Here is an 18864-nt window from a genome sequence, read left to right as displayed (position 1 = left end):
TGAAGAAAATGTACAGGACATGACATCTATTAAGCGGGGTACACACGATCAGTTTTGACTGTCGATTTTTCAGAATTATCGATAATTGTCAAACAGACAAAAGTGAACGACCACACTGGCAAGCAACCGATTATTTGAGCAAAACTGACAGTCAAAACTGATCGTGTGTACCCCACTTTAGAAGAAATTTGAGGGACAAGTCGAATCCATTGATATTGCCATCTGCACTGTAAGTTGAAGCTCATGTTGGAAAGATCTGGTATAATGAGTTAATTATTGTAGGTTTAAGGCGTATATTTTTTAAATTGTATAATTTTAGACTATTTTAAATTTTTGTACATATTTTGAGAAATTTGTATTAAAATTGTTTTTTTGTACATATTTTGAGAAACTTGTATTAAAATTGTTTTTTATCTCATGATAATAATTTTACCTGAGTAGTTATTTATTTGCTAAACATTAAACACTACATCATATTCAAAGATTCAATTATAATTATAACTTTTTCTGAATTATAAAAAGCATACCAGAGTAGTTATTTACTTGCCAAACATTCAATGTACGTCATATTCAAAGATTAAATCATATTTATAACTTATTTTTAAGATACTTACTTACATTACAGAACATTTGTTCCATAGACCGCACTAAGAAAAGATATCCATTCCTCTCTGTTTTTCGCTTGACTTTTTGGAATACCGCGCCTTTCCATTTCTTCATCCACTTGTTTGCTCCATCGAAGCTTAGGCCTGCCGATTCTGCGTGCACCGCCAAGTGGCATGTATTCATACGCCTTTTTAGCGGGTTTATCATCGCTCATTCTCATGATATGGCCTAGCCAACGCAATCGTTGCATCTCGATACGTTTAACTATATTCATGTCATATTCATACGACGTCAACGCAAATCGGCCCGTAGATCTTTCGAAGAATTTTCCTCTCAAACACACCAAGCACTGCCTTATCTGCTTGCGCAAGTACCCAAGCTTCGGAGCCATACATTAGCACGGGTAGTATCAGCGTTTTGTATAGTGTTATTTTTGTTTGACGAGATGTGGCTTTGTTTTTAAACTGCTTACTTAGACCATAGTAGCATCTGTTGGCCAATACAATTCTTCTTCTTATTTCACAACTGATGTTGTTTGTTGTGTTTATGGCAGTGCCGAGGTAGACGAAGTATTTAACTACCTCAAAATTGTAGGTACCAACTTCCACGGTTGGTCCGATCTCTATGGACGCTTTGCGCGTCGACACCATCAATTTGGTCTTTTCGCCGTTTACCGCCAGACCCACTTTCGCAGATTCTGCTTCGACCTTCATAAAGGTATCAGTTACTTCCTTTACTGATCGTCCCATGATGTCTATGTCATCAGCATAGGCAAGTAACATGTGGCTATTGGTGTAAATTGTGCCATTTCATGTGCACAAAATTCTTCGGAGAGGTTCTTTCCAATTTTAACTGAGGACCTAGTATTAGTTAATGTCATCTTACAAAGCCGGATGAGCTTTGCGGGGATACCAAATTCAGACATTGCGTGGAATACCTTTGATCGGAGGGGACTGTCGAATGCTGCTTTATAATCGACAAAAAGATGAAATGTGTCGATCTGCATCTCTTGGGTCTTCTCTAGGATTTGCCGCAGGGTAAATATCTGGTCAATGGTGGACTTGCCAGGTCTAAAGCCACATTGGTATGGTCCAATTATTTCGTTGACCATTGGCTTTAGTCGTTCGCACAATATCCCTGACACTATCTTATAGGCAATAGGGAGAAGACTTATGCCCCTATAGTTTGAGCATACAGTCTTATCTCCTTTCTTGTGGACGGGACATAGGATACTCAGGTTCCAATCGTCGGGTACGCGTTCTTCCTGCCAGATGGTGCTAATTAGCTGATGCATACACCTTATCAGCGCGTCGCCTCCGGTTTTAAACAGCTCGGCTGGTAAGCCATCGGCTCCTGCTGCTTTATTATTCTTCAGCCGGTTGATTGCTGTTTTTACCTCATCTTGGCCGGGCGGTATACATTCTATACCATCTTCTGGAATTGGACCTGTGGTATCATCGTCTTCGCTACTATTGGATACCAGCAGATTGGAGAAATGTTCCTTCCATATCCTGAGCACGCTATCTGTATCTGTTACCAGATTACCTTGCTGGTCTCTACAGGAGGATGTGCCTGTACCAAAGCCATCTGTTTGATGTTTCACTCTTTGGTAGAATTTTTGGACTTCATTCTGTCTCCTGTACATCTCGATTTTTTCACACTCCCACTTTTCCATTTCTCTCTTTTTAAGATACTAATATTTTACAATTATCATCATGGAGTAGTTCAATTTGCAATTTAATTGTAATCGGCCCTATGGGCTTAAAATTGCATTATATGAAATAAATAAATAAAAGATGCCGTAGTTTACATTGTGGAAACGGATGACTTCAAAGTAAGTTACAGATCAACAGCAATACCCCCACTTTTAAAAGTGTGCGCTGCGTTGAGATTTTTTGCGGAGGGAAGTTTCCAAAAATCCCATGATAAAGTCGTCCACTTGATAGAGACAAATTGTGCCAAAATTGGATCGTTTCGAAATTGTCGGAGGAGGAAAAAAGACAAAACAAAAATAATTTTTATTCAAAAACGATATTCCCTGGTGTTGCCGGCTGCATAGATGGAACCCATATGTACATTGGATGTGCACTCAATTTATCAATTAATATTTCAAACTGTTGTTTTATTGTTATTTTCACCATATTTTTGATACACAAAATTAATGATGCAAATGATCAACAATTGTTAAGAAAATGTTTTTTCCTTTCAATTTTACTTCTTGTTTCTTCGAAAACATTCACTGCAAATAACTGGATGCTGAAAAATAGCCGGTTCGTCAACTGAGATTCGCAACTTCAGTTGAAGGTTGCCATACATAAAGTAATTTTGACAACTGACAACTCCACTCAAGGATAATTGCTATTGATTATCGACCCCTTAAACCCCGACCGAAGGCCAGCGGTTTTCGAAAATAATTTATTTTTTGAAAACTTTCTGTGCAAAAAGTTCCAAATCCAGCCACTACATTCAACTTGCTCTAAAATAACCTCTACGCGTCTTATATAGAATGATTTCCATAAGACTTTTATTAATTTGAAAATTTAAATATTGTTTTAAAAAAGGTTTATCATTTTTATTTATTCATCTATACCGCCAGCATATTTTTCCAACAACTCTTGTTTACGTTTTCTCAGTAAGGCTTCTTCAACATCCTTTTGCGTGGGGACAGGAACATGTGCTGTAAATTTGGGAGCCAATAATTCCATTGGATTTTCCTCTTTTGATGATTTAGCATCTTCTGCAGCTTCTCTGGCGGGTATTGATAATGGATATATATCATCATCAGCTTCATCATCGTCTAAATCGATGTGGCCATCACGTGCCATTTTTTCTTTCCATTCACGTACTGCAGTTTGAACTGCCTGTTGTTCAATTCGCTCTTCCAAGGGTATCAAAATACCATCGTCATCATCACGATAACCATAGTATTCGGCATCGACATCTTTCATTAATTCAGCCCGTGTCTTACGTGGTGGTGGTGGAGGTTCTTGCTCGAAAAGTTCTCGCACGCCAGGCAAATCTTTGGCCGCCCCGAAATATTTATAGCCACGATTGCCCGGTACTTCTCGACCCTCAGCATCAAACATTTTCGGTCCATATCTGCGATAATGTGGTCCACCCAATGCTGATATTTGGTTTTCCCAATGGCGTTTTTCCCTTAGCAACTTGTTGATTTCATCGTTTAAATCACGTATACGAAATTCACCAAGACCGGCTATTAAAAAAGATACAAATGGTATGGTGTATTGTGATATGTCGAAGGTGTTGGAGAAACCTGTACTTACCATTCTGTATTTGTGCCACCTTATTAGAAATTTCTCTAATAATTTCTAGACGATATTTTTCACATTTCGGTAGATCTTGACATTCTGAGGCCAAATAGGGTCGTCTATCCTTTTCACCAGATTCAATCTCTTTAGCTGCACGCCATCGTGCCAGCGTGGTCCTACATTTTATCAAAGGTTAAAGACGGGAAATTTGTTGCAAATGATTACTTTTAACTTACATAGCCTTTTCCGCATTACGTGCCTATGGATGAAGAAATAACTTATTTATTAGTATAATTGTTTAATTATAATTTAAATATTAATAATTTACCATTTTCTTAAATATTTAGAGCGGAAAAAAGAAAACAAAACGTTTGTTTACATTAAAAACCAACAAATCGTTTTATCGATAACCTTAATAATTTATCGATTTTCCCATGGTAGAATAAAGTAAAGGTAGGCCACAGCTAACAGCTGATTACAATTTTTTTCTTTTTATGGCCTAATCTGTCAAAAGCAGGGTTGACATTTTGTAGTGTTTTGACATTATGCAATCATAAAGGTAGATGTATCGCTGAACTGTTCCAACAAAAAACTTCTGCTGTAACACTATATCTTAAAATTGAAAACAAGGACAAAAAATGTGTATTCGCGTGTCAAAATAAAATTGTTGATTTTTTTAGCAAAACTTACGAATGAACAATTTATCAAATATTGATATTAATTTAAATTTGTTCCAAAAGTAAGGGAATGTAAAAATTACAATTTTTGTAAAAATTCTGCTGACATTTATCTGCCAATCGGATACCAGCAATCACGATGTCAGATTAGCCAAACTTGTGAAGTAGAAAATAATTGAATGACATTTTTCGCTGTCATAAGTTTGTGAAGAACTTTTGTTATGTTTGGAACACTTTTCCAACAAGAATATTCTGGAGCCTAGCTAAAGAAATGTTTTTACACTATATGGCACTTTTAACATATAATAAAAAGTGAACCTCTAAGTTGCATATGTTTTTGTAATACGGGATAGCTATGCAGGTACATCTACCATTATTATTGTACCATGCCATTTGACGTTTTAGGCCATGGCTGCAGGGTGGCATTTCTCAGTGATTTTCATACCTGGCCTACCTCTACTTCATTGTACCATGGATTTTCCATTCCGTTGCATGCAATAGTTGTGTTCCAATAGTCCATATTTATTGGTCTGTTCCACAACTACAAGAATCTACTAATTGTTACTATTTTTTTTTTCAATAACATAAAGGAAAAAATGTTATCGTAGTAAAAAATAATAAATTCGTGCAGGTTCTGGAACAGAACACTAAATATGGACCATGGTACAATTACTTAGGTAGATGCATCAGCCCAGCTGATCGAATCTAAAACGTCAAAAAACTAGGAATTCGCTATGAAAAATCAAAACAAAAAACCATATGATTCGGTAAGTAAGAGATAGCATGTGTTCACTTCACTGTACAAACACAAGCGATAAAAAGAGACAACAAGAAACCATATGGCGAAAATTTTGACAGTTTACATTACAAACATGTTACATGTTTCTACCTAAGTAATTGTACCATGATATGGACTAAAGCTGAAAACACATCCAACGTTTGAGTAAAGTTGTTTTTGTCATTAGCTCTGTTCCTTTACGTGCAAAAATCTTCAAGTTTTACTACCTTTTACTCGAAAAGCGTTCCTCTACTTCTGAGACCATACAATTCATATGGGAGCAGTTTACAACTTTTACTACTTTTGCCGGTTTTACCATTTTCAAAAGTAAAGGAACAGACCAATTTCTGGTAGATGAATAAAATTCAAAGTACTGCCAAGTTTCAATTTATCTTTATTTTTCTACCAGAAATTACACAAAACTTTACTCAAACGTTGGATGTGTTTAGGGCTTTATGTGCAAGAATTTTCAAGTTTTACCACTTTTTACTCGTAAAGCGTTCCTTTAAGCTGAAAACACATCTAACGTTTGAATAAAGTTTTGTATCATTTCTGGTAGATGAATTAAATTCAAAATGCTGCCAAGTTTCAATTTATCTTTATAATTCAACCAGAAATAGCACAACATATTACTCGAACGTTAGATATGTTTTCAGCTTTAAGGCCGCAGCACATACGGTCCGTTGAGCGTTGCATTACAACAACCACATGAAAACTTCAAGAACAAACTTGGCATCACTTACATTTGTTTCACGCGGTTGTTTTTAAAACGCAACGCGTGACGCAACGGGCTAAATACATACGGTCCGTTGTGTCACGCGTTGAAAACAACAACCACATTAAAAATGTGAGTGATGCCAAGTTTGTTTTTAAGTTTTCATGTGGTTGTTGTAACGCGACACTTAAGCCATCGGCACATACGATCCGTTGTGCGACGCGTTGCGCGTTGAAAACAACAACCACATGAAAAATGTGTAAGTGATGCCAAGTTTGGTTATGAATTTTTCATGTGGTTGTTGTAACGCGACGCTCCACGTGCCGTATGTGCCGCGGCCATTAACGCGCCGTATGTGCCACGGCCTTATGTATTTGGCCCAATAGAACAAGAATCCAGCCCCCAAAAAATGAAATGAAAAATATTTCCTTTATAATTTTTTTCATTTGACATTTTTTTCCTTTATAAAAGTTTTCATTTCACATTTTCATAAAAACAGAATTGCGCCCCTGCCCCTGGTAAAAATAAACAAAAATTCAAACTTGGCTGTACTGTGAATCAACAAGTACGCTATTAACAGTCGGTTATCGATCGACCCAATTTATCGACTCCTGTTTATACATACATGTGTATGTGTTTGTGTGTATCTGTAGGATGCAGGCTTTGTTTATTTATGTTATGTATTGATCGAATTTCATTAAATTTGGATAATTGGTATCAGTTCTTAAACAGAGTTTGAACCTTAAGGGTCGCTTCGGAATCTCTCCTCTCTATAAAACAAGAAATTATTATTCATTAAATTTGAAAATCTGGTGTCAGTTCTAAAACAGAGTTTGAACCTTAAGGATCGCTTTGGAATCTCTCCTCTCATAAAACAATAATTTATTTTTCAAATAAAAATTGTTATTCAAGGATTTAAAATATGTATATTCCTGCATTATCAACTGGTGTCCTTTTGGTAAGTATTGATTATTTATACAAGGTTGTGAAATAGATACATACATATTTTTTCTTATTAAATTCCTAATTTTTTGTCAGCATGTCATGACTGGCAGACCGATAGACGGGCCAGTCTTTCAGATTTTGGGTGCTAAATCAATAATGAGCGGTGAAACTGAACGTATCCGTTTGTTGGTTTCAGATGGTAAATACTTTAATAGTTATGCGATGATGGCCACACAATTGAATTACATGTACCATGAGGAAAAGTTACCTGAAGGCACCGTAGTTAGGGTGGACAAATATATAACATCTGTGGTCAGTAAAACCGATGACGGAAGGTAAATAACGATCGCCCTATTTTGTATTGCACTTATGAATACATATTATTATTATGAATTGTACCTAAGAAAACCTCGAGTTCGATCAAAACGTTTCTTATCAAAAAGTTTGGGTTATTGATTCCAAAAATTATTATTTTTCTTTATAGACGGGTATTGATCATCTTGGAAATGTCTATTATAGCTAGTGGCAAATTAAGAAAAATTGGTAAACCTGTTAACTATTGCGATGCTTTGTCACGTTTTTCAAAAAATACTGTTGCTGTACCTAAAATTCCTGCACAGTCCAACGTTCCGGCACAATCTGAAATTCCTGCACAATCAAAAATTGCTGCGTTATCAAGTGGCGTCTTGCTGGTAAGTATTGAATATTTAAACAAAGTTATGAAATTATTATATTATGTCCATCATCTATGTCATTGCAGCGTATCATGTCTGGCAAAATGATAGAATGTCCAGTCTTCCAAATTTTGGGTGCTACAAGAATAATAAGCGACGACACTGAACGCGTTCGTTTAATAGTTTCGGATGGTAAATACTTTAATAGTTATGCTATGATGGTCACACAATTGAATTTCATGTACCATAAGGGAAAGTTAAATGAAGGAACCATAGTTAGAGTGGACAAATACATAACATCTTTGCTCAAACTAAACGATCCCGGAAAGTAAGGATTATTTTATAACGATTGTGGAATTACCAAAATTTTGTAAATTACGAAATATTTTGGACCGTTTTTTTTTTTTTTTAGACGAGTATTGATTATATTGGAAATGACTATTCTCGGCACTTCAAAAAAGATTGGTCAACCTGTTAATTATCAGAAAGCATTATCCCCTTCTTTTAAGCAGCCTCAACCTGTTCAGCCTAACATTCCTACGCTTTCAACTGGTGTCTTACCGGTAAGTATTGATTGTTTACATTAACTTGTGGGTCGACGAATCTAATCTTTGACATTTTTGTATTTTCCAGCATATTATGAATGGCATACACAAAGAACGTAAGCCTGTACTTCAGATTTTTGATGCTAAAATCATAATGATCGATATGACTGAACGTATCCGTTTGTGGGTATCGGATGGTAAATATTTTAACGATTATGTTATATTGGCCAAAGAATTGAACTCCATGTATCATGAGGGAAAATTAAAAGATGGTACTGTTGTTAGAGTAAACAAGTATACATCAGATGCGGTCAATAAACACTATCCCAAAATGTAAGTAGTGTGATAGTATTTTTGTATTATGCTGTTTTATTAGGCTTAAGGTAAGGTCACTTTAGGCGAATATTTGCTCCAGCGGCTGGGCACTTGCTGAGAGCATGTGAACGCAAATAATGCATATTCGCTGGAGCAAATATTTGCCTAATGTGACCTTACCTTTAGAGTCTCAATAATCATAAATTCGAAATTATACTAATATGTGGCGATTACATCAAATTTCTTTTAGACGTGAATTAACTATTTTGGACATGACTATTCTTACATCTGAGGCGAAAGAAAAAATCGGTAAACCCATTAGTTATCGTGAGGGTTTATGTTTTCGTCATTATATTCCTGTTCTATCGACTGGTGTCTTGTCGGTAAATATTGATATTGACTGCCTTGTTTTTTCAGCTGCTAATTTATTTCCAAAAATTTTAGCTCATGATGTCTGGCAAAGAAGTGGACGCACCAGTTTTACAAATTTTAAACGTTAAAACCACAATGGCCAGCAATGAGACTGAAGAGCAAATCCATTTAATGCTCTCAGATGGTAAATATTTCATAAGAAACGTGATGCTAGGCCCTGAATTGGAACACCTATATCACGAAGGAAAACTTAAAGAAAAGACTATTGTTATGGTGAATAAATACAGTACAACATCTAACGATAGTGATGCAAGGTGAGTAGCAAGGCAAATTGTCTTGGTGAGAATGTTTCTATAGGGAGTTTTGTACAAGGCTGGAAGGCTATCAGCTTCCGCTTCTCTACATTATTCTTCTTAATTATGATCTGTTATTAAATGCTATCAGTTTCTATGATGGTTTAACTTTGTTGTTTTCTAATTGTATTTCTTTAGGATTGAATTAACAATTCTGAAAATGTCTATTCTTCGATCTGGCGAAAAAATGTTACAAAAAATTGGCAAACCTGTTAACATTCTAGATATGTTGTTTCCATCTACTGACGTAATTGAAAAAATCGATATTCCAGCATTATCAAGTGGAGCCTTACCTGTGAGTATTATTTGTGCCAGACATTATAAAATCCAAAGCAAATAAAAATATTCATTCTAATATAATTTCTATTTTTTAGTTCATCATGAATGGCGTAAATGTGGACACTCCAATTTTACAGATTTTGCATGCCGACACGAAACCTTTTTCTACTACTATGAGCAAGACCGATCGTGTTCGTTTAGAAGTTTCAGATGGTAAATACATAATTATATCGATGCTAGCAGTGGAGTTAGAATCCATGTTCCATGAGAAAAAGTTAACAGAAAACACAATTGTCAAGTTGAACAAATACAAAATAATCCCGCTCAGTAATTACAGAAGGTGAGTGTATTGGTGGTTTGAGGTATTCCAGAAGGCTTTTTGATAAATTATTCAATACATCTATGAAGTTTCTTTTTTACTTCTCACTCTTTTTTTGCCCTTTATTCCTACAGATATTGTTTAGAAATTTTGGAAATGACCATTCTTAGCCCTGGTGAACAAGTAAAAGAAAGAATTGGTGATCCTATTGTGTATCAAGGAAATAATCCTCAACATGTTATCAGCAAACCTCGTATTCTACCTGCACTAACAGAAGGCGTCTTACCGGTAATTATTGCTTTACTTTAAGTTACTTTTTGGAGCAGGTAGAATGTTTAGACTGCATCAAAAATTTCACATCGATCAAAATGAAGTCTAAACATTTTACTTATGCCACTTTTTTTTCAAAACTTATGCTTGTATGTTTTTAGTTCATCGTGAATGGTGCTAGGGTAAAGGATCCAGTTTTACAGCTGTTGTTTGCTGATAGTTTATCTCTATCGGATGGTAAATACTATTATAGATTCTCTATGTCAAACGTGGACTTGGATTCAATGTTTCTTGAGAAAAATTTAAAGAAACATGATATTGTAAAGTTGGACGAATACACGATAATTCGTCTTGGCGATGGCAAAAGGTATGTAAAGATAAACATACATTAAATCTGGGACATTATTCTTAATTTATTTCTTTGTTTGCTCTATCTATAGGCCTTCTTTATGGATATCGAAGATGACTATTCTTACACCTGGCGTCGGGCAAGTTGAACAAATTGGTGAACCTATTCAATATGAGCCATTGGATCCTCCTTCAGCTATACTAGGCAGAACTGACATTCCACCTCTATCAACTGGCATCTTATCGGTAACTACAAATTATTAAAGCTATACGTTCATACTTATACTTATCTATAATTATATTCTTTCTAGATTATAATGACAGGTGCAAATGTAGAAAATCCTATTTTTCAAATTCTAGCCGCTAAAGTCATAGGTTACAGTAAGAAACGACCAACAATGCTCTTAACCATTTCAGATGGTACATATTCGAATTCAAAGGCATTGACCACCCCAACATTGTATCCCATGCTAAGCGAAGGAAAATTAAACGAAAAATCCATTGTTAGGGTGGACAAGTACGCTTTAGTAACACCGTCCGGTGGGGAAAAGTAAGTTTTATTTACTCCTATTTATATTTTACTTATTTTTCATGTTATTTTCCATTTCATTTCCATAGACCTGTGTTATTGATTACGAAAATGACTATCCTTATTTCTGGCGAAAAAGTTAAGTTACAAATTGGTGAACCGATTGATTATGAAGAGTCATTGCCAAAAGACAAAACACCACCACCCGGATCAACAACTGCTGTAGTTCCCAGGGGCCTTGGAAACAATCACCGCCATCATCCTTTTACCAAACATGATACACCAAATGAAATTGATTTCTTCGGTTTAGTTACCAGAAGCATTATAAAGAGACCAAAGTTAAGACTTCATCGTAAAAACCGTGTCAACCTGAACGTGTTAAGAATTTTAAGTGGAGAAGATATTATTACACTTCCTAGCATTGGCAGAATATCTCTTAGCGAGCATAAATGGATCTTTATTTTGATATTATTATTGGATTTATATCAGCATCATCAAGCTATATGAATTGTTGTTAATGCTGTATAATCAAATATAGGGGCTGACTTCCGAAATTGCAATTTTTAGATTTCGCCAAAATATTGAAGTTGCGCACCAATAGAATAAAATAAAATGATTTATGTTTGCCTTTTTACAGTGCCAAAAAAAAAGTTTTCGAATAGAGGAGATTTAAAATAATAATAAAGACACATTTTGCACACATATTTTTACAACAACAAAAATATTTAAGTTGTTTTATTTAATTTCTCTTTGGAGTTGGGCTGAACGATCAAATAGATTTTTGTAAATAAATATTGGGGGTTATTCTAAACGAAAATTCCCCGTGAGTTTCTGTCTTTCCGTCGTTTCAGTTTATGGTGGAAAAGTGAAAAAAACTCACTTGAAATTTTCGTTCAGAATAACCCCAATTAAAAAGGAGTCCGACTATGGCTTTAAGCTTCGTCAAAATATTTCAGTTGCACACTCATGCATCACTCGAAAATGCAACTGTGAACATTGTTTACATTGACGTTGTGAAACGGATAAGAGATGTTATTAAATTTCGTTTGAAATTATTTACATATATTTATCACAGCGCGTAAATTATAACTCCAGTCAAAATTTAATGAGTGTGATAAGAAAAAAAAAAATAGAGTATCATCTAAACTCCATCTGTTATCACTGTTAATAAAAAACATTTTTGGTACATAATTTATTTATTGCTTATCAGGCATGTCCCAGGTTCCGATCGGAAAAAATCGGGTATTTCATTTCGATTGTTTTTGTTTTTGATGCTACAGGTTTCGATCGGTTTGGTGAATGCGTAAAATCTCATTATTTAAGTTGTGTTCTTTACTTACCTGTCGTTACCATTTTTAACCTGCAAAGCGTTCCTTAACCCCAAAAAGTGGTTAAACTGGAAACATTTCAGAGAGAGGAAGAGGAGAGAGAGACAAAAAATGCCTTCAATCCCGCGACGGCCGGTTGCACCGGATTGACTCGGAGGAATCTTCGACCCAGGGCCGTCACCTCAACAATTATGTGTTTGTGTTCGTGTAAAAATGCCTTTCTCTTCTACCAATTTCTTCGGGTAAAAAATGGTAGAACCGATTTTTCGACATTTGTTTAAGGATTATTTGACAATGAAGAAAAAAAAGATGAACAAAAAAACAGAAGAAAAAAGCGAACGATGACAGAACAAAATTAAAAACTGTGAAATAAAAGAAGAGAAGTGACAGCCAGTTTCTGTATGTCGAAAGAAGAATGTGTGCGAAAGAAACACGGCCAAACTCTTGAGTGTTTTTCAAATTTGTTTTTTGTTTTGAAGCAAAAGCAAAGGTAAAATTATTTCGAAAACTAAAGTTCGGGCGTGTTTCACACATTCTTCTTTCGACATACAGAAGCCCTGTTCCTTTACGTTCAAGAATCTTCAAGTTTTACAACTTTTTACTCGAAAAGCGTTCCTTTACTTCAGACACAATACAATTCATATGGGAGCAATTTTCAACTTTTACTACTTTTGCCGGTTTTACCATTTTCAGAAGTAAAGGAACAGACCAAGAAACTGGCTGTGAATTTTTATGTCTGTTTTTGACATTGCTGCCAGATCTACTATTTTCCTTTCCTTTACTTTTCTGGTAAAGCTGGTCATGAGAGAGCAATTTTGACAGTTTACTCTTTTACCATTAAAAAGATAAAGGAATAAGGCTTTAATTTCAATTTATTTCAATTTTTAATGCCCAGTCATTCGACCTGTACATTTAATGTTGAAATAACAAATTGTATGACTTAGGGCCATTATTATATGTGTTCATTTACTATCTGTTGGATTTGAAAACGCAAAATAAACCAATTTGGAGGCGTTAAAAATATAATTTTTACATTGAAAGTTAATGACAAGAAGCTCCTCCTTGAAATTCAATCATCACTTTTAACTTTAAGTTGAGCGGAACGCTCTAAATCTGTTCGGTAAATCCAAACAAAATCCAAGAACAAAAGAAGACTTGTAATAATAGGGGTTAATATAGTAGCTTAAAATATTAAGGACGGAATGCTAAATTAAACCAAAGCAAACAAAATACTGTACATAATTAAGAGTAAAAAGACTTTTAAATTGTACACCTCCTTATAGAATTTTTTTTTTTGAATCTAAAATGAATAAAGTAAAACTATTCCAGGAAGGAGTGAACGGGAGCGATATTAAACTACTCCAAACAGAAATTGCTCCCAGCAAACAAATTTGGAAGTAGCCAATTTGATGATCCCTATACAAAATACAAAAAAGAGGGTCTAAAATTCTAAGAATTAGTGAAAAAATAAAGAAGTACCAACTAATAGTAAGATACCCAGCAAAAAGTTTGCATCCGTGGATGCAGCTGTTTTTATTCTCCTGTAATACTAGTGCCAAATTCCAAAAGACACTTTATATTCTTATTTCCTATGTACATTAGGGATATTTCAAACGAATATCTCCGAAGATAAAACGGGATGACCTCCCTGATATCAGTGGAAGATTCTTCGAGTCCGAACAAACTGCCTCACATACTATACATACTATGACACCACACTGTCAAATGAAAAAAATTATTTTTTGAAATTTTGCCTGTAAAGGCGAAGATCATTTTTAATGATTTTTATTAATTTTCTCGTTTAGAGCAAAGCTTTTTTGCGCTGCCTTTAAAGTTATGAGTTTGGCTTTGAACGCTAACACGCCGTGACAACATTTTATTCATATGTTTCAAGGACGCGGGTTCAAATCCCAGCCGGCCTCAGCTTGTTTATATTTTTTCAAAATTTTGCCTGTGAAGTCGAAGGTCATTTTTAATGATTTTTATTAATTTTCTCGTTTAGAGTTAAGCTTGATGATCGAAGCCATCCCACAGTCGATACGCCTGAAGAGCTACTCAACTAATAGCCAGGTCACGTAATTTGGTGACTGTGTGGGTTCGAGTCCTTGGCTTTCCTTTTTCATTTGCAAAAAAATTTTCGATTATCAAGCTTAACTCTAAACGAGAAAATTAAGAAAAAAATTATAATGTATTATTAGTTTGAGAGTTACGAATTTAAACACAAAGAATAATTTCAGATTACAGAACCTTGTGTACAGAGTTTCACCTCCTTCACACCTCTTACCTATAAACTCATTTTCATGTTAATGAAAATTTTCATAGTCTGGCATAAGACTATCGCATACACACTGTGGGCAAATTTTGAAGTGTTTGTCAATGTGTGAATTTTTCAAGAAGGATAGAAATCAAAATGATTTTGATTTTGAAAATGAAACCATTTCAATCCGATGAATTTTGTTTATTATACCCTCCACCATAGGATGGGGGTATATTAAGTTTGTCACTACGTTTGTAACTACTCGAAATAATAATTGTAGACCCCACAAACTATATATATTCTTGATCAGCGTGCAATTCTACATCGATATAGCTATGAAATTTTGGGAAAATCTGTTATTTGTACGTAGGACTTTTGGTATTGAAAGCGGGCTATGTAGGTCCACGCTTCCGTATAGCCCCCATACAAAATGACGCGTGACGCGTCGTCGTTTTAAGGAATTTTTAAGATATTTGTCTCATTTTACCACCGAATTGGTTGTAATTTGGTATTTTGTGTCTCCAGAGGCCAAAAAACTTTCCTACCAATGTTGGTTTATATAGGTCCACGTTTTGGCATAGCCCCCATATAACGCCCCATATAAAGTACGCGTCATTTTAATATATTTTCAATGTATTAGTCCCATTTGACAACAGAATCGGTTGCAACTTTGTATTTTGTGTTTCCAGAGGCTAAGAAACATTTCGACCATAAACTGTTTATATAGGTCCACGTTTTGATATAGCCCCATAGGACGATATCTCCCGATTTTCGGTATTTTGAAGGTTTTGGCCTCATTATCACACCGAGATGGCTGAAATTTGGTATTTAGTCTTCGTTGGGGATATAAAACTCCACCCTCCCCCCCCCCCCCCCCAGAAATTTGTAGGTATACGTCCGAGCCATCATATAGCCCCCATAGAACCGTAACTTCTGATTTTCGGTATTTTGAAGGTTGTGGCCACATTAATCCACCGAAACGGCTGAAATTTGTGGTGGAGGGTATAAAAAGTTCGGCCCGACCGAACTTAACGCTTTTCCCACTTGTTTTTCAAGTAACCAAGTCCCAATATACATTAGGCAAGTTTACTTGCGGTAAGCCTCTGTCTGTAGAAGAGACACGTAAGGGGAATGGAAATGAAAAAAAAAATTGCTCGTACCGGCAATTTTCAAGCAATTCCTTCATGGTAAAATAATAAAAGGTAGTCGCATCTGTCAAATTAAGGTAAATACAAGCCTGTATGTCTGTACGGGAGCGTGTCAAATACAGAACAACAATAATGTGAAATGACAATTCATAACAAAAAGTCAAAAACATTTATTTGTGATTATTTTTATGTTTGTAAAAAAGAAATATTGAATATATTAACAAATCCCATGGCTGGTAAGGCGCGCATATAAAAACCAATTTCAACACCACAAAGTCTCAACAACCCCACACTTCCAGATGCTGCGGAAACGAAACGATTGGGAAATTAATCAAATAAATAAAGGAATCTTCATGCAACAACACCGAATTCTTCATTGGATTCAATCAAATTGAATGCAAAGAGTCAAGGATGACATACATTTTGAAAAAGCCGCAGCTGCAACAATTTCAAACAGCTTAACTACAGTATCAACAAATCAAGCCGCATCGAAACATCATCAATAATCTTAAAAACACAAACACATAATTATCAATGAATGGGCCGGTCTGTGGTAAGCTATGCTGCGCCAGCGTGGTACGAAAATGTTAGTAGTAGTAGTATATCCAAACGTGCCAGAATATCGCCCATGAGGATACGAAATAAATAATATATCAACACAACAAGATGTCGATGCAGTCAATACCTGTTTGGTTTTTACCGCTGTGAGCATTCCTGTCACGATCTAGTGGACAGGCTTCCCCATTCTAGCAATATGGTAGAGATTTTCATGATCTTGAGAGAGAGCGGTCCAATGGTATAAACGAGAACTAAACGGACGATGCAGCCGCCCAATTCATATTGGGCCCGAATTGATGCCAACTCATCCCCGGCATATGGATTGGGACCACACAACACGATGCATGTTTTCAGCTGCCCAGTTAGCCCCACTCACCAGCCTCTTGATTCTTTAAGGACAGCGCCAGTCCAGGTTGCAGAATTTTTGAATCTGGATACAGAGGAACCAAATACCTAAATAAAATATAAGAACAAACCTGTTTGTGATGCTACAACAACACAACAATACATATTGAGAATTGCCTTCTGACCAACACCTCCACCACAACAACAGCAACGATTGGATGTGATCAATATTGCACCGAATCAGCAAGAACAACAAATACCTATGCAACCTATGCAATCACAAACATTCACAACCATTCCCCCAATTGGCTGGGTCAAATCACCAATATTCCAAGCTGCCGTTTCCAGTGTTACAGCCACGGTTAAATAATGTGTGATAGACTATTGAGATAGTCTATTATATAGGATAAATTACACTGAAAAGTTTAGGCAGACAATTCCCGACACCATTACTTTTATAGATATAAAAATCTTGCTAATTCTTTGTGAACTTCTATTAATATAAAAGGCATAACAAACGTTGTTTCACTTTTTTAATTTATTAAAGATACGTTTTAGTTCATTTTTGAGAAGTTTGGTGGTTTGCTTAAAAAATTTCAGCAACGCTATCATCAACTGACAAAATATTGAAACTCAGCTTAACCGCTTTGCAGTTGTAAATGCTTTGGTTTCTTTCCTAGAACAGCCCCAGACCTTAGATTGCCAACCTTGCCAATTTTGCAACCAGATAGTCCCAATTTACATTGGGCGAGTTTACTTGCGGCAATTGTCATTTTGTAGGAGAGAGAGGTGAGGCATATGGTAACTCTTTGCCTCTCAACACCCTCTCTCACCAACAAACTGGCAATTGCCGCAAGTAAACTCGCCTAATGTAAATTGGGACATACCAAATTTCTTGAGTAATCGGCATTTCTTCGTTAGAGGCAGAGGACAGTAATGATATTCTTTTATTTGGATACGTGAAATAACTTAGCCAGAGTATGAAGTTTGTCCAAATAATTGCAGGCTGGCTGGGTAAATACAATGATTATCATCAATTACTTCATGTTTTTGCAAAGCTCCAACCGTAGGGTACACCTTAATATGTTAATCGCTTGCATTTTTTGAAGACTGGATTGATTTTAAACTTTTTTTCTTTTCAATTTAAAACAAATTCAAATGAAAATTTTATTTTAACTGACATTTATTAATACATATGTATATGTATGAACATACATGTAAACACCCAAATAAACATTCTGTGTCAAATTCATTTTGACAATGAATGTACTTCAAATTCAAAATTTAAAAAAAATTTGAATCATATGTTAGCATGAAACTACCTTCTTATTGTACCATGCAATTCCTTTTATATTTTTCGTATTTTAGATTATTTTCATTGTTTTGAAAACAAAACTTGTCGGAACAGAATTGCCTTTGCAAGAGGCATGTTTAAAAAGGAACGACAAAAATTACTCGCCTACCACCACCGTTGTGCAATGGTATGCACACCCGCCTTGCACGCTGCAGGTCGTGGGTTCGATTCCCCGGCCAAACTACATCAAACATCTTTCAACGGTGGCAAAATACCCCTCAGTAATGTTGGCGACATTTCCTGAGTATTTCAGCTTTGTAAAACTTCTCTACAAGTGGTGTCATAGACACGCCGTTCGGACTCGGCGATAAACAGTAGGTCCCATATCATTGAGCTAATATGAATCGGGATGCACTCATTGATATGAGAGAAGTCTCCCTTGTCCCGTATGGGATGTTTGTGGAACGATTATTAAACTCGCCTAATGTAAATAGGGACTAACAAACAATTTTTAAAAAAAAAACATGGTCTGTTCCAGAACTGCAAGAATCGACTGCTCTGTTCCAGAACCTGCAAGAAGCTACTATTTTTTACTACGATAACATTTTTTGCTTTATGTTATCGAAAACTATAGCAAAAATTAGTAGATTCTTGCAGTACTGGAACAGACCATACTATTTTTTACTATTTTCTTCGATAATATAATGGAAAAAATGTTATCGTAGTAAAAAAAAGTAGCTTCTTGCAGGTTCTGGAAAAGAGCAATTATTTGTAGGAAATTAAAAAAAATTGAAAACTTCAACTCAAAATCGAGTCTTTAGAAGAAAATATGTATATATTTTCTGAAAAATGGATTGAAGGGATGCCACGCACTAGTCAATCACACAAGTACACAAGGGTTCATCGGTAGCTGTCGTGCATGCCCATAATGTATGGCCGG

At 35.6% G+C, this 18864-nt stretch overlaps 2 protein-coding genes across 4 annotated transcripts; one reads left to right on the top strand and one right to left on the bottom strand.

Moving 5' to 3' along the window:
* Positions 1-73: 73 nt before the first annotated feature.
* LOC141389685 (uncharacterized) lies at positions 74-11716 on the top strand. 3 transcript variants are annotated; one of them, XM_073961596.1, is made up of 15 exons: positions 74-229; positions 7187-7325; positions 7475-7682; positions 7751-7992; positions 8077-8227; positions 8298-8542; positions 8775-8907; positions 8969-9210; positions 9388-9544; positions 9624-9868; positions 9982-10135; positions 10279-10484; positions 10558-10711; positions 10777-11015; positions 11084-11716. In XM_073961596.1, exons 2-15 carry the CDS (start codon positions 7213-7215, stop codon positions 11499-11501), a joined length of 2907 nt encoding a protein of 968 aa, XP_073817697.1. In that variant the 5' UTR covers positions 74-229; positions 7187-7212; the 3' UTR covers positions 11502-11716. The 3 variants fall into 3 exon arrangements, with proteins under 3 accessions (XP_073817697.1, XP_073817695.1, XP_073817696.1); XM_073961594.1 differs by lacking the exon at positions 74-229 and adding an exon at positions 6652-7003 and having other exon boundaries at positions 7084-7325; XM_073961595.1 differs by lacking the exon at positions 74-229 and adding an exon at positions 6659-7003.
* Positions 3104-4277, bottom strand: LOC141391341 (pre-mRNA-splicing factor ISY1 homolog). Its single transcript, XM_073964249.1, has 4 exons — positions 4204-4277; positions 4112-4134; positions 3891-4051; positions 3104-3820 (listed from the first exon to the last, which is right to left on the bottom strand). Exons 1-4 carry the CDS (start codon positions 4204-4206, stop codon positions 3183-3185), a joined length of 825 nt encoding a protein of 274 aa, XP_073820350.1. The 5' UTR covers positions 4207-4277; the 3' UTR covers positions 3104-3182.
* Positions 11717-18864: the final 7148 nt, after the last annotated feature.

The sequence above is a fragment of the Musca autumnalis genome, unplaced genomic scaffold (assembly GCF_047663935.1).
Source record: "Musca autumnalis isolate F117 unplaced genomic scaffold, ASM4766393v1 scaffold_1, whole genome shotgun sequence".
NCBI lineage: Eukaryota > Metazoa > Arthropoda > Insecta > Diptera > Muscidae > Musca > Musca autumnalis.
The sequence above is the reverse complement of the archived record's forward strand: the minus strand, read 5'-3'. Positions and strand labels throughout refer to the sequence as shown.